At 29.1% G+C, this 27,012-nt stretch overlaps 1 protein-coding gene across 4 annotated transcripts in view; it reads left to right on the forward strand.

The window, feature by feature from the left end:
- Nucleotides 1–27,012, forward strand: part of CLIP-190 (Cytoplasmic linker protein 190) — a 114,354-nt gene that overhangs the window by 60,502 nt on the left and 26,840 nt on the right. For 3 of the 4 annotated variants that reach the window (XM_065501090.1, XM_065501087.1, XM_065501089.1), the window contains exons 3-8: nt 11,690–11,842; nt 11,931–12,137; nt 16,878–17,043; nt 17,119–17,296; nt 17,601–17,663; nt 19,836–19,946. In XM_065501090.1, the coding sequence (XP_065357162.1) occupies nt 11,690–11,842; nt 11,931–12,137; nt 16,878–17,043; nt 17,119–17,296; nt 17,601–17,663; nt 19,836–19,946 (878 nt within the window). Of the gene's footprint in view, nt 1–5,468; nt 5,604–5,730; nt 5,773–11,689; nt 11,843–11,930; nt 12,138–16,877; nt 17,044–17,118; nt 17,303–17,600; nt 17,664–19,835; nt 19,947–27,012 lie in introns of those variants that run through there. The other variant, XM_065501088.1, reaches the window with a different exon arrangement.

The following is a 27,012-nucleotide window of genomic DNA, read 5'->3' on the forward strand; positions in this document are numbered from 1 at the left end:
TCTGTCTGTCTGTCTGTCTGTCTGTCTGTCTGTCTGTCTGTCTGTCTGTCTGTCTGTCTGTCTGTCTGTCTGTCTGTCTGTCTGTCTGTCTGTCTGTCTGTCTGTCTGTCTGTCTGTCTGTCTGTCTGTCTGTCTGTCTGTCTGTCTGTCTGTCTGTCTGTCTGTCTGTCTGTCTGTCTGTCTGTCTGTCTGTCTGTCTGTCTGTCTGTCTGTCTGTCTGTCTGTCTGTCTGTCTGTCTGTCTGTCTGTCTGTCTGTCTGTCTGTCTGTCTGTCTGTCTGTCTGTCTGTCTGTCTGTCTGTCTGTCCGTCTGTCTGTCTGTCTGTCTGTTGAAATCAATTTTCTGAAGGCCCCAGATATCTCCGGGATCCAAATCTTCAACAATTCTGTCAGACATACTTTCGAGAATTTTGCTATTTAAAATCAGCAAAATCCGTCCATAAATAACGGAGATATGAGCAAAAATCCGAGACAACCTCTGAAAATTTCATCAAAAAACACAATGTATTGCATGCTTTGACAAAAAAACCGCTTTGTTGTTTTATGGTTGGATGTTTTGCGTATTTTGTTTTTTTTTTGTGTTTTGTTTCTTTTGGCGTTGTTGTTGTTTTTTATACAACTAAACGGTTGTTTGGTTGTGTGTTGGTTTTTTTGACAAAAAAACAACAAAACGTATGTTTGGTTGTGCAACCTTTGCGTATTTTGTTTTTTTGTGTGTTTTGTTTCTCTTGGCGTTGTTGTTGTTTTTTATACAATTAAACGTATGTTTGGATGTGTGTTGGTTTCATTGCCTTGCGTATTTTGTTTTTGTTTTTTCTTTTGGTGTTCTGTTTCGTTTGGCGTTGTTGTTGTTTTTTGTGTTCTTGATAAATTTAGGATGCTGTACGCTGAAAGTGGGCAATGTACATACATATATACTAATTATAAAAAATAATAATGCATCCACAACAAAGGTGAAGGGTATATAAGATTCGGCATAGCCGAATATAGCACTCTTACTTGTTTTTATAAAATTTTGCTTCAATTTCCGTGCTCTGTCTTTGGGCTCTAAATGTTTAGTAGAGTTTCTGTGTGGAACTTTTTGAGCTTTATATCTTTTTTAACCTGCATTGGCTCTAACTTTTTGCACCAAATAGCCCGAGTACTAAGCTAACCGGACTGCTTTCGTACTGGATGTGTTGGGAGCTCTTTTGAAAATGCTTTCTATTTATTGGCTTTAGAAACATCATGTAGACCATTCCTTCTACCTGAACCAGGTTTTCTATCAACGTACAAATTCTTCCGATACTGTTTAATAACATTGGAATCAGTTTGACGGCAGGCCTTTGATTGTTTGGCCGACATACTGATCAAAAATAAAAATCAAATAATCCTTGGGTTAAAAGTTTTAAAGCAAAACGTGTGTTTTTCGATCTCACTCCTTAAGAACTACTTTGTTAGTGCACACACGAACAATTGTTATATCTTTAAAGCGATTTCACGGGAGATCAGTTTTCTTCGCCTTAAACTTGAATGATTTTTTTCAAAGTACAAAACCAGCCGTCTCATCTTATATGGTGCGGTTGTAAAACTAGGCTTGTCAGACTTGGGGCTATTAGGAAATAAAACTTCGTTTAGAGACAGCAATTTTATTTCAAGAAAGTATCAAAAAAAAAGATTTTTTCTAATTCATTTTACATGAAATTATTGCACAGTTATAGATGTACAGCTAGAAATGGTCGACTTTGACCGTTAAAACTTTTGATTTCTTGCTAAAATTAAAATTTTCATCGTTTCTACTTCCTACGATCAAGCGATCGTATTTCGCACTTACATAACAAGTGTTTGAGCATGCAGCCGTCAGAGGCATCTTCATAACAGAGGGAAAACAAATTGTATCTTGTAGCTACAAGTATCTGTATCTTCTGGATTTCTAACTGAGATGCTTTCAGTATGTCTGACCGCTTATTCATGTTACACTATAACTGTATAGTCCGTACCTCGTGCTCGTACAATTATTCAGTAGCCAAAACCAAAACTCAAAGTCTTCATATTTTGTTTACGATTTGCTTCTTTATTGACCACAAACAAGAAACATTTCCTAAAAAAAAGATCAACACTCTAAAGTGAATGGTGATCACAACAATAGCAGATAAATACATATAACAACAGAAATAATCATAATAATAATCATAATAATAATAATCATAACAATAAAAGAAACATAAAATGTGCGAACATTATTTGTTTGAAATAAAACATTTTAGAAACCAATTTGTTTCCTCTTAAATTTATTTTTTCTGTTTAATTTTTTTTTCAATTTAACTAAACCTGTAGCTGCTTGGTCTGAGCTCTGGTCGTACGAACTTATATTGTCTGAAACAGATCACGTTTATTAAAAGTATTTTGTTATTTTTTTTCTGTGTCAGGAGGGCTAATTGATTTATGGAGTTTTTTTTTTTTTTTTTTTGTTAAATTCGTTTCTTTTTTGTATTTTTCTTAAGTGATTTATTTACTATTTTTGATTTTTTAGTTTTTTTGTATCATTGGGAGGTAACTTGTTTCTTTTAAATAATTTTGTAACTTTTATGTTGTTTTATTTCATAATTGTTAATTGGGTTTGTACAAAATTTAAATTAAAATACGATTTTATTACACAGCCGTAACAAATTGTGTTTTAATTTTTAGGGGGAAAAAGAAACATAAGTTACTAATGGATTCAACATGAAGAGGAGGTCAAATATTTGAAAAATTAACTAATTAACACTTACTTCTGAAGTAATTTTGTTAAAATAAAATAAATTTATGGGAATAATGTTTTTAAAAACGAACGATAAATCTAAATGTTCTTTGATTCTCTACAAGAAATAAATCTCGAAGAAATCTGAATATGTACAGCATAGATTTCTGTTAATATCGAATTATGTATATTTATATTCGACTTTTAATTTCGATTTCATATCAACAGATCGAATATCGCGTCAAGTTAGAGTTTTGGTAGTACCACTTCACTCAAGTTTTATAACCTTTTCAATTATTGTACTTTTTTCTACATTTCATTTAAATATTATGTATTATATGTTTATAACAGTATAGCAATAACTTATACGGTCTCAGTCTGAGATATCAGCTAAGCCAGTTGCCGTTCTTCTTAATATTCATCCATGACCTGTTTAGTGTATTCCACCAGACAGAGATCCCATATAATAATATTGGCCTAGTAACCACATCAAATAGGCAATTCACATTTCATTTCATTCCCTTTCCTGCAGATATTGTATTTCAGAAATTTCCATTTGTATTTCAGAAAATTCTAATAGCAATACCAATGAAAATTTCTGAAATACAAATAGAAATTTCTGAAAAACAATTGGGAAATTCTGAAATACAATTAGAAACTTTTTAAGTAAAAATTAAAAATTCTGAAATACAATTGCCAATTTTTTAAATACAATTAGAAACTTCTGAAATATAAATGGAAAATTCTGAAATATAATTGGAAATTTCAGAAATTGAATTGGAAGTTTCTGAAATATAATTAGAAATTTCTGAAATACAATTGGAAATGGTGTAGAAAGGCTACCAGTTCGAAATTGTCAAACTCAATTGATTTTCAATATTTCCCTTATAGGCTAAAACTCTTGATGGCATAATTTTATTTCTTCAATAGGCGAATATCCGTCTAACAATTGGGACCTACCCCCCATGTCGTTCAATGGCAAATTATCCAAAATGTATGCTATTGAGCACTTCTAGTGTCTAATGCCCACATTAGGTCATAAAATAGTCTGTCGAAGTTCTTTATTATGTAGCATCACCAACACTATAAAGTTGCTTTAACGATAAATTCAGTTTGAATGTAAAATTACACAGGTCAACAGCGAAAAAAGGCTTCACTAACAACTATATAGATTTGATCCAGAATTCTATGGATCGTTTTTTTTTAATTTTTTTTCCAAATTGAGCATTTTTTTAAATGTTTCTCCAATAATTTTGAATAAATTCGAAAATAATCCATCGATTTTTATGATCGATTTCTCATTTTGTTCCTATCACATGTGGCTTTGAGATAAAGCAATACATCTAAACAATTATTGCCGTTTTCGATTTTTCATGATTTTTTTAATACCAAAAAAAATTGGATATTTTTATTAAAATGAAATATATTAACAAATTGAAGGTTGTGTAAATGTGAACTTTTTAAGTTTACTTCAAACATCTAAAAAAAATTCACAATTTTAGAAAAAAACACATCAAAATTGTGTAGTGGTTTAAAAAGCTGCTAACAAATTTTCGATTTTGTTGCCGTGTGTTACCTTTCGTATTCAAGAATGTTTTGTTGATATTGTATGTTTGGTTGCTCTCACTATTAAATACATATATTTATAAATTGCTCCACGATTTTAGGTCTTTTTAATTTAACATCTGATTATTATATGGAATATTTTTAATTATCTCTCATTAATTTTATTATTTTTTTAATTTTCATGTAATTTACACAAAAACTTAATTGCACTTTTTAACATTTTAAATTTAAAAAGTTGATAAAACTGGTTTAATAACAATTATTTAAAATAAAGGCAATATTAGAAACTTGCAATTAATAAACTAAAATAACTGAATTAATTAATTAAACTGCAGTTATAAAATATTTACTACTTAATCGTGTATGATTTTGTTTGAAATATTCCAAAAAACTTTGAGTAACCATTCAATATTGGATTTTGAAATGATACCTTTATAAAATGAGAACACAATTGAATAAAATTAAAATTAATTTAGATCCGAACATAAATGGAATAAAATTCTCATTTATTAACCAGTCCTTCAAAGTCCATTTTCCAAATCAGATACCATTAAGACGAAGTAATCGTTTAAATGTTATATTTGCATAATTTCTATGCCGTATATTTGCCAATATTGTTAGTTTATGTTTACTATATTGTGGCAACATTGTAAAATGAAGACTTTTGGATATTTCAGCATTGGTTCGAAAATAATTTGACGGCTTCCGAAAAATTATTTGCGCATTAATTGAGGCATGAAAAACTCAAATACTCTCTCCATTATTTTACCGCTTCTCTGATGCGATTTTGAAGTAGCTTAAATAAAAGCAGATATATTATTCTTGACATGATGTAGCTATTTAAGTTTAAAAGAAAAAATATTAATTTAATACAAAATGATCACTTCTTTGGAATGTAAATGTAACGACTAACACAAAATGCACAATGGGAATTATACATAAACCACATACTTTCTATACACACAACAATTTCTGATTTTCTACAACTTTTGTAATTAATTAATAAAATTTGTTTAACCCCAATTCCAAAACAAAAATAACCAATCCAAATATATATGTATGTATGTGTGTAAAATTTATAACAAAATTAAAACTGAATGTTTTCTTTTGTGTTAATTAACGAAAATTTCATCTTTTTTAAATCAAAAAATCCACCACCACAAATATCCAAAAACCAAAACCAGATTTATACCAAGAGACTGTTAAACGTTTTACACGTTCGTCTTTGTCACCCGAAATGGATAGATTTTCATCATCACGTTATTCTTTTAAGTCGAGTTCACCATTTGCGAATTCGGACTCAAGTCGACGACAATCTTGTAAGTTTTTAAATGATTTTTTTGTTTTTCAATTAATTTCATTTATTTTTTTCATGCATTTCATTGTTTTTGTTTAAATTTTGTTTTATTTAAAAAAAAAATTACCAAATACCAAACAAATTTAAAGACGATTTGTATCTAGAGGCCACAGGCCGACGTCAAAGTTCAGGTAAGCAGCATAATTGAGCAATTAAAAAAAAATTAATTGACTAACAATGTCCTCTAATGTTTTTAATGCAAATCTAACGTTTTGTTTTAAGTTCGATTGTTTAAACAAAACTAAAACTAAATTAATCAATTAATTAATTAATCGTACTTTAACACATTTTATTTTAATGTTTTTTTTTTTTATAAAAACGACAGATCTTGTTTGACGTTTAATTTCATCTATATTTATGCAGCTCTTATTGTTTTTTTGTTGTTGTTATTAATTGTTGTCAATCGTTTATTTTTCTGTTGACTAAATGTAAAGGCGCTTGCTTGCGCAGGTGGTTTCCTCTTCTATATTAGATATTTGCCATAAAATCTGTGTCACTTGATCTTGCCTTAAATGGTGGCAATAAGAAAATATTTTATTATTTATACGTTGCTGTTGCGGTGTAAATAATACATGCAATATGTTTATACATATTGTAAGTATTGTCGGCGAAACTCACAACTGCATTTGGCATTTATTTGTGTTCTGAAACCAAATATATAAATAGAGAATTTCTTTGACATAAACATTAATCATTTTTAGCATAAAAACAAACTTTTTTCATTTTTTTTATTTTTTGAATAGACAATACGTGACTTTTATTAGATGCTAACTGGACAGTTTATGTGTAACCAGTAATCAACATACAATACACTTGATTGGAGTGATCTTATGCAGTGTTTCTTAAATACTGACGACACTGTACAATCTGCGCTTTACGAGTTTGAATGATTTTTTTTCCTAATTTGAATTTCTTTTCTAAAAAATAAAACAATAAAAAAAGAAGAAAAAAAAAAAAATCACGTAATTTTTGATTGACTTGACAGCTAATTGCTTTTCAATATTTAAGATAAATTTTGCGCAACCTACATACGGACGACACTAATGTATCATCTAATGACAGTAGGTGTTTTAATTTTGCATTTTATTTATTCAAATATTTAAGAAGAAAATATTAAAGTGAACAATTTGCAATTGCAACATATTGTTAAATAAACAGCATACACCTGACACTATTTTAACATTATAGAACTAACTATTTTAATTTGGTGATTATTATTACTTTAAAGACAAATTTTTGTGAATTAGGGTGAATCCATAAAGAACTAATAATTGGTATTTTTGGATTTGTCATCTCCGTTTTGAATTAAATTTACCTTGAATTTCGAAACACAAAGTACATCATACAAGTCAACGTATATACCTAAAATTATAAATGGGTATGTCATCTGTAATATCTTGACCTAATTTCCATAGCCTGTGATAAGTCCACACAGTCATATACATTAGGGTGGTTTTTCAAAATCGATTTCCCATTTTTATAGATGCTCACGTCTAGAATTATGCCATTTAGTGTAAAAATTCGATTGTGAAAGTTTTAGCTCAATTGAACTTTGCCTTCCCGTTACGAAAAATTATATTCTGTTTGGTTTGAAAGGTAAAACCAATATCTTTGAAATAAAACAAACAATTTTCAAATCAACTTCAAACCAATATACTTATGATTTTTTTGAAGTTGTAACCGAACTCACTCTAATGATTCCAATAAAACCCCTACATATGTTTGGTGTAGTAAACCTTCTTATTATTTTTTTTTTAAATTAACGATTTAATGGGCATTTAGCCTGGAAAATACCATAAACCGTTAAATTGGACCTAATTTATAATTTTTCGAGTTTCAATTTAAATCTAAAATTTGTTTTCCGTAATCTAAAAATCCCAAGGTGTAAAATTGTTCTCCGTAATCTATAAATCATATTCAGCCCAATTATGAATAAAAATTCACCGGTAGTTTTTTCCTTTTCTCATTTTTTCAATTAAAATTCAATGGGAAAAAACTCCCTGGGAACAAACTCCCGGGGAATTTTTTATTCATAATTGGGTTGATAATGGAAATATTAGCAAAATCCGATAACGTTTAGAGCAACAGTTCTCAAATGTGTTCGCGGAGGCAGCTGTCAAAAACATATGGTATAGAGTATCCAAAACCGTAACCGAAAACCGGTCAACCGGTTTTTTCATCTTTGTAAACTCGACCGGTTTCGGTTTTCTTTAACATTCCGGTTTTTTGAAAAACCGGTTTTTGTAAGACGGTTAACCGGTTTTAATGAAATATATTTTCAAAAGCTCATTTCAACATATTTTTGAAAAACTTTGATACCTTTTTTAAAAATATTGATTCATTTTATGGAAAATGGTAGCATTTAGCAGTATTTCGAAATATATATAAGACAATTGCATTAAGAATTCCAAAATTTTATGGAATTTATCAGATGGCAGTGTGTATAAATAGTGAGTGTGGTTGCAGCAGTCGATGAGTTTATCATAGCCTCTGTTAGAGGTAACATCGACTGTCTTGTACATTATAAAGTGTAATTTAAGTCAATTGTTATTTTTCAATTTGTGTTTTCTTAATATTAATTTCTATTTCTCCATTTCAATAAATTATTTTGCTTTATTCTCTCAATATTAAATTGGATTTCTCATTTTCAATTTGTTTGTTCCCAATTTCTTGATTTCATTTTGTATTTTTTCTATATCAATTGGATTTTCTCAATATCGATTTGTATTTCCTCAATTTCAGCTTTAAATATATTTGGTCAATTCACAAGGTCTCTTATTAGTCATATTGTCATAATGTCCTAATATATCTCGACTCGGCAACTCGGCTTAACCGGCTCTTAGGCATTCGGCGAAGGTATCTACTTTTTGGTTACGATAACACAATAAACATATCATACAGAGTAATATTATTTTAGGACATTTTTTGCTTGAAAAACAATAAAAACCATTGTGAAATATTAGGACATTATGACAATATGACATGATATAAGACCTTGTGAATTGACCAATTATATATTTGGGGAATTCAAACGGTCTGCTATTAAGTCATATTGTCCTAGTGTCCTAATATATTATGATAGTTTAAACAAATTGTTGTGACCTGAAATATATTCTAAAACAAGTTTTTCAAATTAATTGTTCATTCTTGTTTTGCTATTGTAGCTTATTTATACACTAATTAACCTTATAATAAAAGTTTTTATTAAATGTTAGTCAATATTCCGGCGATTTAAGTTTTTGAACAAAAAATATTCTTAATTGCTTTAACATTTCCTCAACAAATGTTTTTTTTACATATTATAATTTTGTTATAATCATTAAATTTAATCTTAAACATGAAAACAAAATTTGCATGAATATAGATGCAAAACTGTTGCATTTTAAATATTTAAAAAAAAACTAGTTTTTCCATAAATAACTATTGTTTTTGTTGTTTATTTTTTTCTAGAAAAACTCCCCCACATGAAAATTACAAAAGTATTTTATGAAAAAAATAAAAAAAAACAACAACACAAATTTACTTACACAATTGCATTCTAACATTTGTGTATTTTGACCATGATATAATTTATTATTATAAAATTATTTTCTAAATTATTCTTTAAATAACTAAATAAATTCATTGAAATACAGTGTTGGGGGTGTTATTGGGGATATAATAAAAATAAGTAATAAGAAATGACTGCTCAAATGTAATTCCTTGATTGATTCATCTGCGGCTAAATTTACAATATTTGCCCGAGTGCAACACTCGTCGTTTCGAAGTGAATATTAAATAATCGTGGCAATTTTTACTTAAGATATGTGAAAACGTGGCAAACGTTTTGCAATAAACTGTATTAGTTTCACAATTTGTTCTATAATGCATAACGTTGCGAACAATGATTTGAACTGGTTGCTTTCCAAAGCATTACGAACCCTGCAACTAGTTTCCAACAAGTTTTCTAATCAATTATTTTTTCTTGGAATTGTCACCCTAAGGTACCAGTAAATAAACTTTAGAACTGCTTTAGAACTAGTTCTTTCGTAATTCTTTGTAGCAATTGTCAAAACGGAACTAGTTCCGAGAATAACTTACAAAACGAGTTTGGAAAAGCAATTCCCTGCTTACAAAACTTTAAATAAAATTAATTGGTTTGCTTTTTAACACTTTTGTTACTCTTACTTTTTAAATTTTATGTCAACTATACTTATTTAATATCGTTCAAGAAATCTAATAATTTTTTGTATAAATTCGCTATTGAAATTATTTTTCGATAAGAAAACAAATTTGATCACAAATACAGTATTTTGGCCCCAGGTATTGCGAAAACTTTAATAAATGATTTTCACTTATCTTCGAGCTGATATGTAGACTTTTTAATTGATAAATTGTCTACTATTTACTAAGTTAAGAGATACGTCCAAAATTTTTGATGTCACGGGACTTACGTTCTAAACATCATCGACAGTTTCATACTAAATTAAAGATAAATTGCATCCTGTTTCTTTAATCTAGTACGAAACTGTGGATCGCCTAAAACGCCAACGCCATCAAAATGTTTTAGGGATTAAAAAGAGGCATTTGAATGTCTAGTGTACTGGATTTTAATGTCGTTTCAACGTATTCTCGTAATTTATATAAATAAAAAATTGGAAATAAATTAACCCTCTAACCTTTAACCCTTTAATATCTAAAAAAGTTGTCGAATAATTTTATTTAGGGTAATTATGACCCAACAGCCATGACTCAGAACAGCCATCAGAAATTAATTTGCAAATTAAGTTTAGGAACCAGGTGCAAAAAGGTAAAGAGTGCCTCAAGGCATTGTTGCCGGTTTAGGTGTAAAAAAATTATTATTATCCGATTTTATTGAAAAACTAATGAAAAAGATATAATAAAAAATATTTCGAATAGATGGGGCTACTAAAAGTTAGTAAAACTTTGATTTAAAAAAAAATTATGACACGCAAAATTTCACGTGCTAAAATTATGACATCACTCACAAAACAGCTGACAGAACAAAAACTAAAAGTCAGAATGGATTTCAACCTTCGAGGGAAATGTTAAGATATCTGTAACTAAATTCACAGTTAAATTTAAAAAAAAATATATAATGACTTTTTGAGATAATTGGTGTTTTGTAAAACATTCCTTGAGGTACTCTTGCAGGTTAGAGGGTTAAAAACGAATATTTTATTAATTGTCAAATGTAATATAGACGGTGTTGTCAGAAATCAATGCTTTTCTGTCAGAATATTTTAGCTAAAGTATTCCAAATATTAAGTAAATGTTTAAATATATTAATTTTTCATGTATTTTTATGACTTTTAAGGTTCAGGAATTTGACACATTGACACATGATGTTGTAAACTGTACACTTTTACTGCCCATAATTATGTGCAGCGTTAATTGTCAAATTAATAGCTTTTAGTTTATAAACTTGAGTTATTTATTTAATATTTGTAATTTACATCTATAGTACATATTGTGTTGTATTTAAAAATAGTCGGCTGAAATGACATCATTTTCAACATTTTAAACACAAAAGTAGCGGGTATTTTAAAAAATAACGTCATAAAAACAAATAATTTGTATAATAAATTTCAATATTCAATCTAACGTGCAATTTGTATTTTAATTGGGAAAATGTCTAAAAACTAAATATGTATAATAAGTAACACAGTGCAACAGTGAAACAGTGGGTGGTGGACCCTTCCAAAGCAGAGTGATAGCTAATAGTTAGTGTAATAATTTATCCTTTTGTTTAACCCTTTAATATTCGACATTGAAAATAGTTGTAACACATTCTAACCTATTAAAGGTGAATTTAAATATACTTTTGATTTTAAGAAATTTAATAAAAATCAAACCAAATTGCGACCCTCAATTTGTTGCACTGTGTAATAAATGGTTGATAAGTAAAATTGAGATGAGTTGATTTCTATTGGTGATAAGTTTCTAAGTAGATCTAATACATGTGTAAAAACATATAATTTTAAACACAAACAAACGATTATGATAAATAAAAACTAATGAATTTGTATTCTATTCATTTAATTTTAGATCATGGCTCTATTTTGACACACGACACAGAACAGTTTATAATTGGCCAGAGAGTTTGGGTTGGTGGCATACGTCCGGGACAAATAGCCTACATTGGTGAGACACATTTTGCACCCGGCGAATGGGCAGGTGTTGTATTGGATGATCCTAGTGGTAAGTGGTAACATGGAATTCAAATTAGTCTTTGAAATAAATAAATTTAACAAATAATTTTAATTGAAATAAAAACTTAAAACAAAAGGTAAAAATGATGGTTGTGTTGCTGGTAAACGTTATTTCCAATGTGAACCGAAAAAGGGTATATTTTCCCGTCTAACACGTCTTACCATGGCACCTTTGCCAGGAGCTCAAACGCCTACATCACCATTATCAAAACATTCGCCAGATCGTTCACGTACAGTATCGCCCACAGCCAGTATACGCAGTTCTTTCTTACGTAGTCCAGGAAGTAAGTTTAATCAACATTTTTTTTATAAAATATTTTCCAAAAACAAAGATATGTTTCTATCTACCACGTGGATTGAAAAGTACACTGATCAATGATGGAACTGAAATCATTCATATTCCTCAACAATTTCTCTCAACGCAATTATAGTGCTATTCATAGCAGAATGGAATGTATTTTGTAAAAAATTGGCCAATACAGAGTCATAATATGTATTACATCAATGGTTTGGCCTTTATTTAGATATGTACATTAGACATGCCCTTAAAAAATAGATTTGCTTTGGATGGGTCTTATTTTGTTCATTAGCACCTAACCAGGCTTAGTGTTACTGGGGGTTAGATGTTTTTTTATTGTGATTTTCTAAAAAAAATAAAATTTTGTAGAAAAATTAAATTCATATTTCATATGTTTTAGAACCCACATATGCCGAAGTGTGTATTTTTATACCCAATCCACAAAATCGTACTTGTAGCTTAGGAAAGTGGGCTAATCACTTGTTTATTTTGTTTACTGATAGAGAACATCCAAGACACAAGGAGGGCATTGGGAAATTCCACTCCCTCGTCTTCTAGAGCGACTTATTTTCGAATTTTGTGATTTTGTAAAATTGCCCAACTTTGGCCCACTAGTTCCCCAATATTAACGAAAAAATTATTTTAGCTAGTTCGATTCCTACTTTGTGTTTATCCAAAAGAAGATTTTTAATATCGCTCTCCTAGAATTTTCTAGTATTTTTCTAAAATTGCTCTATTTTTGGGTATTTTTCTACCCATTCGACGTTAATGGGTTAAGGTAATAAAAAACAAATATGAAAGAATGGTAGGTCAAGCCCGACCCGAGTAAATAAGCAAAAACATTTTTCTTTTAAAATTTCAATTATTTTCGTGAGTGATGGTGCTACGACCAATTATGGACCGATAGAATTTTCAGTTCAAAATGTTATACTAGAAAAAAGGAATCGAACAATTATAAAATTTGCAAAATAATTCAGAATATAATCGGGCATATAAACAGACTTTATGAGAATATCTCGTAAGCTATACGAGATAATCAATAGAAGTAACTAGACGTTTTGTGGAACTTAACTTTTAGGCTTCATATATGTATAGCACAATCTGTTGGATCGGATTAAAATATGAAAATTGTAATCTTTTTAAATTTTGTATATAGCCGTGGTGCCACCTTTTGGAACCCTGTGATCATGCCCCCCGATTTATATGTGATCCAAATTCAAATCTTAAACTCGACTGTACCTATTAAAATAGAACTATCCATTTATTTTCGAAGAAAATCTAATCGAGAATATCATCACTATATGTACATTAGACATGCCCTTAAAAAATAGATTTGCTTTGGATGGGTCTTATTTTGTTCATTAGCAACTAAACTAACTACTGCAAAATTTAAGTGAATACGGATAACTAGAACACGTGCCGGAAATCGATTGAAAGTTGTCAAATTGAGTAAATAATGGTACTTTTTCCGATATCTTAAAAAATGTCCTGATAATATAAAAAATACATGATAATATAAAATATTTAGCTGGAGAAAGGTTGACACAAGCTAACTAAAATTTTTTCAACCATGAAATAATGATTCCAAACCATTTCTTTTATACTGATGGTGAATACCACAATTATCTTATGTTGAAAAAAATTGTAGTTATGTGTGTGTAGGGGTTATTAGACCCCACAGTTCGAGGTGGCACTCCGGAACAAGCAATTTCACCTACTTTCGGGTTAACACTAGCAACAGAATTAGTTATTTGACTAGTTATTTTAAGATAGGCTTGTCCTAGGAGGAAGTGAATTCACCCTTTGAAGGCGGTAACTACAGTTTACTCTGCATTCGATTTATTATGACAGGTTAAATAACTACTTTCTGAAGTACAATACAAAAAAAAAACAATTTTCAAATGTCCGCATCTCTAGATTATGAAATGTTTAAGTAACGACTGTCTTCACTCTGCATTACAACGAGTATATTCGGGACGAATGACCCTACATATAATTTACTGTATTTCTGTTTTTTATTCCTATTTCCACCTGTGGATTCGCGCCTATCGCTAGGTATTGATAAATCTAGAGCATAGTCATCAAAATATACTTTTTCTAAGTAGCTAATAAAAAAAACATACATTTCAGAACCCATATGCCGAAGTGGCTAGAAAAATACCCAGACCCAGGTATGGCAGAAAAAATAAATAAAAAATAAAAAAGCCTTTACGGTCTGTATAAAATTTCATCAAAATCGGACAACGGATTCGGGGTTAGGCATTAATGGGTTAAGCTGTGAAAATTAACGCTCCCATCACATTTTGTATTGCTTAAGGAAATAAATATGCTTGTATACAAGAAAGGCTGATTCTTTTTCTATGTTCTTTAAGTACTCCCTCAAATCAAAACATTCTGACTTAACTGAGAAAGAAAAGTAGATTTTTTTTTTAAATTTCTTAGTATGCAGTCGAGCGGTTTTTTAAATGAGCATATATTTTTTTTGCTATTAAACTGCACTTATTTTTTATGGCCCTTAAAAAAGTGATGCGTAAAGTTTTGTTGCATAATTTCATGCTTGTTTAGTTCATAATTTCCAAAAGGTCTTTCCATATCTCTGTTAAAGAATAGTCTCCAATTCTTCCACTTTGTTTGTCAGGTTTTGATCTTCATTTCTCGTTTCTCCTGGTTGATTGGTGTCACTTGAAATCGCATTAAGAGCATTCGCACTCTCTGACCATCTTGTATCCAGTAGAGACTTCAGGACTTTATTTGCGCCCAAATACGTTGACATTAAACAATTTTTGGACTAATTGAAAGTATGTTACTGTTTTTGAAACATATTCAACAGCCTGAATACCTACTAGGTTTAGTGAATTTTCTGCACATGGCACTATAGGAAATTTTCCCAATTTTTTGTCCATAATTAATTACAGCCAAACGGCTGGACCGATTTAAATAATTTTTTTGGATTCGAATTTTTGAAGACTCTTAAAAGGGAGGGAGGGACCACCAAAACTTTTCCATACACTGAAAAAAAAATTTCAAAGATAAAAATAAAATTAACTAAAAATTTCTTCCAAACTGTGTTTACCGGGTTGTATGTTCCTGGATCCAGTCCATACCTGTAACTCTTAGGTATTTGCCTAAACTCTTTTCTTCTATTTTGTTTTTTGAGTGTAAACTAACTTTTGATAATAAAACAAACTTAGTTATATTTATAATTTTAATTTATTCATCAATTTGATTTTCTAATTCTAAATTATCAACCATATTTAAAAAACAAGGGTTCAAAAGAACGCTCGATTCTATTTCTTCATCTTCACTTTCCGATTGCTCTTCATCTGTTTGGTAATTTTCTAAAGAAATAGGATACGATTTGAGCATATGGATTACTTCTGTAGGAAGCTTTAATTTCTTCTGTTTTTTAATTCGTTTGTTCAGAGAAATACTGGAAATGAAAGGATCAGATGTATCCAATGCTCTATTAAAAACGTCGGTCAAATTATTCACATGTCTGCTTTTTCGTGCATGCAACAATCTATCGGATTTATATATTTTATAACGCGATTCAGAGGCGTCTTCACCGAAGCATCCAACGGGAAGCACAGTTGATTCAATAATTTGCCTTGAATGCACAAAACATTCGTGAATGCTCCTCTAAACATTGATTTAGATTTTCTGAACAATCACTTTCATCAATATGTGACAAGAAATATGCATATATAGCGGCTCTTTTTTTAATTTTCACCATATTTCTCATGCCATACATTAAATAATTCTGAGTTTTTCACACTGTATTTACCTGAAAAAATGCGTTTTTTGAAAAAGTATGCAAATATATGCAGCTGAAATATGAAAAATTCTGTAGGTAATTGACTGTCCTAAAGAACTGTTATGATGTTATAACTAACATCTGCTAACATTTTTTTGTAAGTTCAAATAAAATTCAGTTTCATAATTTTATTATTTCATCGTAAGGTCACTTTATTTTTTCCAATTTAATCGGTCTAATAGCTGAGTTCACCAAGATTTCTCTATATATTAATAAAGTACTCACTTTCAACATTATTTTCCATTTTTTAATTTTTAAAAAACTCTATATACATATTTATTATGAAAACTTTTATTAGAAATTGTATCAAAATTTGCTGCACTCAATCGTTATATGAAAACTTATTTAGAAATCGAACATAAAACAACTGATAAAGTGACAAATAATCAACTTTTTTGCAAAATTTAAAAATATATGTTTACTTTGTTATATTTTTATTTATACTAAAGCATAAAAAAAGTATTTTTCAAAATTTTAAATTTTACATTTTGGCCAAGAAATGGGGAAAATTTCCTATAGTGCATGGGAGGAAAATTTCAAATTCAAATTTTTCTATTATTCTTTTCTGAACACCAGAATATTTTCCAGCCATATTTAATGCATTATCGTAACTCCGCCCGAAACTTCAGTAAAACAATATTTCTGATACATTCAAAAATAATGTGAAAATATTTTCAACCCCATAGACTTTTTAATCCATGTTTGTAGTAAGAAATTTTAAATCTTTGTGGAAAAATGCTGTTCATTTATGTATGATTCGAATTTCAAGAGCAATAATAACAAAATAATATTGTATTAATAATGAAATTGATATTGATATTCGAATGGTAACATACAAAATGGAATTATTTATTAGAAACTGCATCTACATAGAAATTTGTTATTAACACTTTTTTTACTTTAAATCATAAGAAAATGGTTTGACCGTGGGTGATCGCGTCATTGTTTCATCTGGTTTTGGCAGTCGTCCTGGAATTCTGCGTTATTTGGGTGAAACACAATTTGCATCTGGAAATTGGTGTGGCATTGAATTGGATGAGGCCAGTGGCAAAAACGATGGCTCCGTTGACGGTATTAGGTTGGTGTCTATGCAAATACAATATAAAAAAATGCAAATCAATTGTCAAATTATTTTATAATTCCTATTCCATAGATATTTCGAATGTAAAGCCAAATATGGTGTTTTTGTGCCAATTGCAAAAGTCTCCCTATCACCGTCATCTAAAAAGTCTCGCCTATCCCGAACAGGATCCCGTGAATCTCTTACTTCCATTGGCACCATGAACAGCATTGCTACGACAAATACGTCACGTTTGCGCTTGAATGCTCAGGTATAAGAATACAACTATTGCTCTGCAAAAAAGTAAACGATGCTGCATGTTTTTTTTGAGTTTCTTTGATTTTCCTTTACTATTTCTTCAATTTAATTTTGTTAACTTGCTTTTATTACTATTTAAGTTAAAAGTTACGTTTCGATAAAAAAAAAAAATAACAATACACAAAAGTATTAAATTAATTTAAAGTAAAAAAATATTCAACTAAATCTACACAATAGTTATGCATTCAATTCAATTAAATTAACAAATTTCCCATTAACCACTAATGTAACGAATCCTCCCTGTTTCTTTCAAGCAGCGCAAATCGTCGTCATTAAAACCCGTTGCTGTTACCACACCAAAAAGCCAATTTTCTATGCAGGTACGCTAAAGTCCTTCCCAATTAAATAATTTAATCTTAATAACAATTTACAAATGTTAAAAACATTTACTTATTATACTTATTTATAAAACAATCCACCCAATCCAATATTGACCTACAAATAACCCCAATTATTCATTTAATATTTATGTTTGTTTTTTCTGTACATATTTTTACATATCTCTATGACACTATTTATATATTTTTTTATTTTATAATGAATTTATCATTATTTATATTTGTATAGGTTTAAGGAAAGACTGTCTATAAAAAAAATAGCCGATAGCATTTCTGCAAGAATGACTTAAAGTCACTTTAATTTGTCTTCAGAATAATCGGAAATGCTTCCAACTTATTACGACAAATCGCATTCAAATTGTGAAAAATTATTAAATTATAGTATGTACTAATTAAGAAATATCTCTAGCTTATGCAGTTACAAATTGCGTTAAAACTATATATTTACTAATCAAATAAATTTCGCTTCTGTTCTACGAGTAAATTTCAATATTTGCTATTTTCTAATTTTTTCTGCAAATCTAACAGATTCGAGTAATTAACTATGTATATTATAACAAAATTTAATTGTTCGATCGGAAAATGTATAAAAAAAATTCTTCGGTTTATCTTACAACATCGTAGGTATAACGGGAATAATTGGATCCTCGTGAGTCCAGCATTTGTTTATATACTTACTATACATAGAAGTATTTACTTCTATTTTTGAGACAGTTTTTCCTTCATACATAAGTACATATATATGTCTGTTTCCTATTAACTTTTTTTTTGTAAATTAACCAAATTTTGCTAAAATAATTAACACAACTCCCCACCACTTGTTCAAAATTAATAATAAAAAAAATACAAAAAGCCCAAATAATTATTTTACATATATATTTTTAATTTATAAATATAATTTTTGAATAATATTATTATTAATTTTTGGTCATTTCGAATTTTGAATTATTCATTATTTCTCTTTTATAATGTTTCATTTTTTTTGTGTAAATAAAGCGCAGTTTATTGCAACTTAAAAATAAATACAAATAATTTGCACGCTTTTGTTTTATTTTATTTTTATATCTTTTTTATTATTATTTTTTGGTTTGTTTTACTTATTTATTTAAATATTTGATTATTTTGGTTCTCTGCCTTTTGGATGCTTTTGTTGTAACAGTCTCATATGTAAACTATTCTCTCTCTCTCTCACTCTTCTATATCCTGCATGTGAATGTTTAGTGAGTAAGTTTTTGGCCAACAATAAGATCAATCTTATGTAAATGGATGACGGCGATCAACATAATGTTTTGGAAATATAGTTGAGGCGTGTTTACAAATTTTACAAAGTAATTCTTTAACTTTTAATAAAAAGAAATCACAATAATATCCACATAATTTATGTTTATGGTCCAGTAAGTATTACGTAATCCTTGCTCTTCTCTTGTTAGAGAAAGAAAAGTAGATGAAAATGGAGCAAACATATCATTAACGTCATTTGAACATCAATTTTGCAAAAATTCTCCAAAATATTTGCAACAAATCGTTTATAGTCGTTACTATTTTTAACTGGATATATTTGATTTTGGCGTAGAGTTCTATTAGATAATAGAAATGTTCTCGAATAAATCACTCTCTCAGTGATATATCACAAAAAATTATTTTTAAATGGCTGCGAATGAGAATTTACCATTGAAATGAAAGTGAACCCGTTATTTTCGGTCTCTGATAGAAATATATACAAAGTTTAGCTTTGGCATAAATGGGTTAAGACCTTGTTTTAGATATGTAAGTATTTCGTCTTTATTTAAAAAGCTTGTTGATAAAAAGAATACGAAGAAAGTATTTTGAAATTAGCTTTGAACAGAATTTATTAAAACAAATCAAAAACTAGGTGTAGTCAAACATCCAATACAACACTCAAATATAGCAAAGTCCTTTATGATATGAATGCCCCAATTATATATTTTGTTTTAATCCAAAACATTATGATGATCGAAAAAAGGTTTGTAATATACATACATATATACCTAGATATTCGTGTTTGTTTTATTTATTCTTCTATTTTGTTCTTTCTATATTGGGGTGTTTATCTTATATTTTATAAAAATGTTTAGAAAATTCCATTTATTTCTTCTATAAAATTGTTTGCTTTATATGTTTATTTTCCAATAGGATTTATTACGTGAAAAACAACAACATATTGAACAACTTATGATCGAACGAGATTTGGATCGTGAGGATTCACAGAATACAGCTTTACAGTACCAGAAAAATATCAATGAGGTAATTATATACAGCGATATAACTTATCCACCACCAACAATATCCCATTCGCCACTACAAGCTACAGCAACAACTGTGGCCTTACAAGCCGATCGCAGACGGCCATTTGGAGAGCTCTCCACAACATCGTCACAACAACCGATATCGAAACGATCAACGTTGGTCGAACGTTCACAATCACGTTCGCCCACACCAACAGCGACTGGATCAAAAAAGAAAGTTTGGTTTTGCGATAAACAGAAATTGTATTTTCCTAATGGTTTCTAAACATAATTCTTCAATATCTACAATACTACAGATATCAGTTTTAACTGCTTCCTACGGAGCTATTTACACAGAACTTCTATTCATATTTTTATTCATTCAGTTCAATCCAAGATTCGTTTCTTTGTGTGTTAATTTGTCACAATTAAATGCTAATTATTTGTTTATTGTTGATTTTCTTGTACGAATTTTGTTTACAAATTTGTTTCTATTTTGCACTAAGTGTTTTAGTTTTACTTTCTTAGTGGAGTATTTTTAAGTATTTACCATGTAGTTTTCAAATACGTTTAATTTGTTTGCCAAATTAAATTAATCTTGGTTTATTTATTATTGTTTCTTTATCTCTGTCTCTCACTTCACTTCTCTCTATTTACCTATTGTTTTATTTTTGTACACGATTTTTCATATTCGTTCAAATTTTGTTCAATTAATCATAATCGAAATTGGTTTTAATAACAATTATTTTTTCATAAAACTAATTGCATGCTTAGGATTTATCATTTGTTGTCTTCGTAACTCACGTTTATTAAAATTTTAATTTTTGTTTCCTTCTACATTTATAATGTTTAAACAGTATTAACAAATTTATTTAATTCCGTAAGTTTTGAACCTAAACTTTATGGCCTCTGTTTTATCGAAAATATTTAAGTTTTTACAAAAATTTCAACTCAATTCTATGTTTCTTCAACTGTCGTTGAGATATCTTCAAATCTGATTGGGTTTTGTAGATTGAATAAAATCTGATCGATTCTGATCTGATCGATTTTGTTGTTAATAAAATCTTTCAAACAATTTATAGAAATTATTCAATTATACCTATAGAATATCTTGTATTCAATATTCCAGGACCTAGTTAACTAATTGCATAAGTCAGATATTACACCTTTTACAATTATATTTCAGAATTTTCTAATTGAGTTTATGAATTTCCGTTTGTATTTCAGAAATTTCCAAAGTTTATTAAAACCGTCTTCGCTCAGTAAATATATATTTTGCTGCAGATATGTTTCGAAATACATACATCAAAAACCTTTTCTTTGTTGAGCATACCCGCTCTTTAATATATCCGAGATTACAAAGCGTTTGATCCCGGTAATCCCCAAAAAAATTTCAATGGGAGTTATTTGATAATGAAATATATTTTATATTTGAAACAAAGTTTTTCGAAAAGGCTCGGAGCTTACCCGTTGCAAATTGGTTAAAACTTGCTAAACTGGTTTTTTACAAACTTGTCATACAAAATTTTAAGTTTCTCAATCATTTTAAATTCGCTTTGGTTTGTCTTTTTCTAGGATCAAAGTTTAATTTTTATATAATAATGGTGTAATATCGCTCCCTTTTTAAACGCTTATCAAATTTTTACAATATTGGTCTCATAGTTAGCTTTCAATATATTTTCCTAAAAATGCTTTTCTTTTGAACATAGGATATTGAAACGAAATTTCAAAAATCCAAAAAAAAAACTTATATTTTTTGGCATATCTTTGTAATTATTTGTTTGATTTTTATAACCTTTATCTTATATAAATCGAGGGACTTCAATTTTTTAAACTTCACAGTCTACAGGGTTTAACAAGGAAATGAGAGTGGACGTCGAATATATTGCTTACAGCCAGAACTTCCAAATAAAACAAGTTTAGACCCGTCAGTTCACAAAATATTGCGCCATTTGCTAGCAGACTAGTAGGCATCTAGCGAAATCACAGAGTGGACGTCGAATGTATTGCTTACAGCCATAACTTCCAAATATAACAAGTTTAGAATTTTTCCTTGCATCTAGGCATATTCTCCTTTCAGTCATATCGCTAACTTCTAAATTTAATTCTGTCTTTTTTTTTGCCTGACAGATTAAATTGATTACATTTGAAGATTCTAACGATATTTTGAGGTTTAATGTATTGCACGACCCACTAAAACAGTAACCTTTATTTTATGACATTCTTAGAATCTCATATATGTATATGAAAATACATAATATACAAAAATTATGGACAAGAATTTCGAGATATCCTTCTTAAATGACCCAAATCATATCTAATAATTATCCTCTCTCCGATAAAAATATTTTTTTGAGTAAGGACTGAGATCGAAAAATTTTTAACATACATAATATATGTTAATAAAAATGAAACCACTATACTTGCAGTTTTGAATCTTTTTTTATTTGATTGAAATTATTGTTACAATTTAAAAAACTAATTATTTTGATAGTTCTAATCACTAATGATGAATTTTTGAACCTTTTTCGAAAACCCTTCCATTATGGTCTTTATAGTGCTTTATGTCACTTTGTTCAAACAGGTTGTCCATCTCCGTTTAAAATCTACCACACTTTTGGACACCTTTTTTGTGCTCTTCAATTCTCTTTTAACAAGAGCCCAATATCTCTCCACTGGCCTCAGCTCCAGGCAGTTTGGAGGAATTGTCTCTCTTGGTACAAATACCACATTATTGTTCTTGTACCACTCAAGACTATTCTTACAATAGTGACAGATGCCAAATCAGGCCAAAAATAAGTGGTCACATTAAGAAGTCTTATGAATGGAAGCATCCTCTTTTGTAAACATTCCTTGATGTAAATTTCGGTATTTATAGGGCCCTTTGTAACAAATGTTTGGCTTTTTTGTCGCAACTGCATATTGCCTGGCACACCAAGAACTTTTTGGGAAAATGTGTCTGCTTTTGGGTCCTAAACTTTTCTTCAACATTCCATCGAGCATCTGCAACATAAAAAAATTTACCCATTTCGTCATCCATTATGCAACAGGTACATTTTTTGTATATAATTTAACTTCAATTTTCGTGCTCTGTCTTTGGCCTCTAAATTACACTATACAACAAAATCAAATTTTTTCCAAAATTACAAGGTCCGACCAATAAATTTTGATAGAGGAGACAAAAAAAAAGATACGTGGTATCGGCGTTTTGAAAGTTTACATCTGAATTTCATTTGAGGGCGGGTTAAAGTTTCCCAACTCTGGCACATTCTTAATTTTAGGTATAAAATGTGTTCAGCAAAGCTATGTAAAATGTTACGGAGAATATTTTTGTAGAATATGTTAACCCCGTTTTGATGTATTCAAGGACTTATAGTAAAATTTCACGTATAATTTTTTTGCAGAACAGTTTAACCCTTTAAATCCCTGTTATAATGGTGGTTTTTGCAATTTTGTAAAAGAAGGACAAAAAAGACCCATGAATTGAGGATTTAGAGGGTTAACATATTCTACAAAAATATTCTTCGTAACATTTTACATAGCTCTGCTGAACACATTTTATACCTAAAATGTAAGAATCATATGGTTTCGTATGGAGATTTACAATAAGAATGTGCCAGAGTTGGGAAACTTTAACCCGCCTCAAATGAAATTCAGATGTAAACTTTCAAAACGCCGATGCACGTATCTTTTTTTTTGTATCCTCTATCAAAATTTATTGGTCGGACCTCGTAATTTTTTTTTGGTGTTGTATAGTGTAATTAGCAGAGTTCCTGTCAGGAACTTTTTGAGCCTTGTATGATTTTAAACCTGCATTGCCTTTAACATTTCGTACCAAATAGTCCGAGTACTGACCTAACCCGACTGCTTTCCTACCGGAAGTGTTGAGAATTTTTGAAAATGCTTACTATTTTTGTTGGATATAGAAACATCATGTGGTCCATTCCTTCTACCTCAACCAGGTTTTATATAAACGGACAAGTTCTCCCGGTAGTGTTTAATAATATTGGAAACAGTTTGATAGCAGACCTTTGATTGTTTGGCCAACTTTTTGTAGGACCAAGTTGAGTTTTGTTGAAAATATTTAAAAATTTTAGTTTAACCCTCCGTTAGTCGCAATCGAGACTAGTCGCAATGTATCAAATTGATATGAATAAAAGAAAGGCGCGTTTGAAAATAATCTCTTCACTTATTATGAATGTTAAATTCAAAGTATTGAAAAGAATAATAAAAATAAAATTGCAGTAAAAATATATTTTTACCAAAAAATTGATTAAAACCTAGGGTGTTTAAAAAAATTTACAATAGAAAAATATTTGCCTGTATCAACCAGATCAGTTACGACTAACATAGGGTTAAACTTTAAAATCAATTGCCGGCAAAGTTGAGATTTTCAACTCAAAATTTCAAAATTTTCATTAGAGACAAAAAACTGTTTTTTTAATACACTACAATGAAAGTTGAAGACGGACACAACTGTATTTTGTGGTGAAAAAGTAGAGAAAATTATGTAAGATTTTTACAGTGGGTAGATATGACCAATTTCAGTTGACTCTCTTTAGAGGAACCAGAGTAATATATTTTTTAATCTATTTACAAATGACATCATATTATTTCAATAACAGATCGCAAGGGAGGTCACAAAAAAACATATTGCTGTAAATCCAGATATTGGAAATATTTTGTATTAAAATAAGGTTGATTAACAGTCATGCAACCTACTAAATCACTTTTCGAAAATATTCAATAATTTTTATTTTGTAGCATAGTGTTATGTTCATAACTTCACAAAGTCGGTTCAAATTTGTCCCACTAATATGTTATTTACGTTTATTTTCATTAACAAGTACTTCATTTCATTTTCAACTTAATTAAATAATTGCTCTAAATTCAATTTTAATTTGACATTAAACTAAATTATAATAAATCAAACAATAACAAAAAATTCATTTAGATTTCTATGATTTATATAATCATCTTCTATCTGCAACAAAACTCAAAATACACACATACATCAATTTTTCAATAAAATATTTTACTATGTTTTTTCCTATATGAAATTATTTAGAGCTCTATTTTTCATACTTTGGTTAAATGTTAATTTGTTGTTATTTATTATTTTCAGTTTTACTTGTTTGTTGTTTATTTAATTCAATTATTTTTAAAAACAGTTTTTATTGTTGCTGCTGTTTTTTGTTTTTTTTTGACATGTCTACATTTATAATTTTATTTGTACGAAAGAAAATACAAAAAAAAAGATTTATAACAAATAAATTTTGATTTTATGTTCAAATTGTTTATTATTATTTACAGAGAAATAAGTATTGCAACTGTTTGTTAGTTAGTCTGCTTTTATTTGAATGTTTATGTTTAATTGTATGTGCGTTTCTAATTTTATATATTTTTTTTTCAAAATTTTAAGGTTTCAAATCAAGATTGAAATGAAAAATCGTGTGCATTAAACTGTGAAACATGAGCAGTTGTAGCTTGAAAAACAAAAGCAAACTCTAACTGCGAATAATGTTCATGAATTAGTTAATAACAATAGATGGATAAATAGATAGTAAATTCAATTAACTTGAAGTTTAACAAATATGTATGTACCTTAGAGTGCTCCAAGATTGTATGGACGAAAAAAACTTTCTAGGTACAGGCCGTCCCCCCCTCTAGAATTGTTCTATGTATTGTAGAAACACGTTGTGTCAAATATTAGGATGATAGGATAACGTTAACTGGTGGCGCAACGACGCTGAAGTTTTGAGGTGCATTTACAAGGGGAAAATACGCAATTTTTTCAGTTTTTGTAAAAATTTTGCCATTAAATAATGACTTTTACAATTTAATTTAAAAGAATCGAAATGTGTACGTAATTGTCGTTATAATAAGATATAAAAGACAAAAATTGGTGAAAAAATGTTAAAGTTATTAAAAAATCGCCAGGCCATTAACGTGTCTCAGGCCACTAGAACAAGAAATTTATGAACAAAATTAACATATTTTGAGAAATATTAAAATAAAAGCTTATTTTTACTTAAAATATATCCATATTTACTTGTATATGAGGTTTTGTCCTCGTAGGATACCGTTAACCTATTCGCAGGTATGACCAAAAAAATTAAATTTTTTTAACGGCAGTTTCAAAACTCCAATTTCAAATTTTTAAAAATTTTGTTAAACAAATTTCAGAATTTTTTGATCATCACATGGGGATTTATTAACAACATAATAGGGAATAAAAGTGTGAAAAAAGTATGTCAATACCTCCTATAGTTTTTCCGTACCTGCGATATAAATTTTGCGATTTTCGAGAAAAACTAATTTTTTGGCCAAATTTTGGGGAATGACCAGAATTTCCTTACTGTAATGATTTTTAAGTAAAAGCTATTCAGAATAATATAGTACAGGTAATTTTAAATATAGTATGAAAGTTTTACTAAAATCGGAAAACTTTAACCCTTAAATCGTGAAGGTCAAAAGTCAATTTTTTCAATATTTGGAATTTCTCATGGAAAGATAGCGAAATATTATATATTTTTGGGCCGATTTTGATGAAACTTAAGAAAAATATAAAATGAAGTATAGTATTCACAATAACAGTACAAAAATGGAAATTAACCCTTAATAGCACTTGGGGTCCAAATGACCCTCAACTTTTAAAATCACGAAAAACACATTAATTTTGACCCCAAGTACTCTTAAGGGTTAATTTCCATTTTTGTACTGTTATTGTGAATACTAGACTTCATTTTATATTTTTCTTAAGTTTCATCAAAATCGGCCCAAAAATATATAATATTTCGCTATCTTTCCATGAGAAATTCCATATATTGAAAAAATTGACCTTTGACCTTCACGATTTAAGGGTTAAAGTTTTCCGATTTTAGTAAAACTTTCATACTATATTTAAAATTACCTGGACTAATTATTCTGAATAGCTTTTACTTAAAAATCATTACAGTAAGGAAATTCTGGTCATTCCCCAAAATTTGGCCAAAAAATTAGTTTTTCTCGAAAATCGCAAAATTTATATCGCAGGTACGGAAAAACTATAGGAGATATTGACATACTTTTTTCACATTTTTATT

The sequence above is a fragment of the Calliphora vicina genome, chromosome 2 (assembly GCF_958450345.1).
Source record: "Calliphora vicina chromosome 2, idCalVici1.1, whole genome shotgun sequence".
In the NCBI taxonomy this organism is placed as follows: Eukaryota; Metazoa; Arthropoda; class Insecta; order Diptera; family Calliphoridae; genus Calliphora; species Calliphora vicina.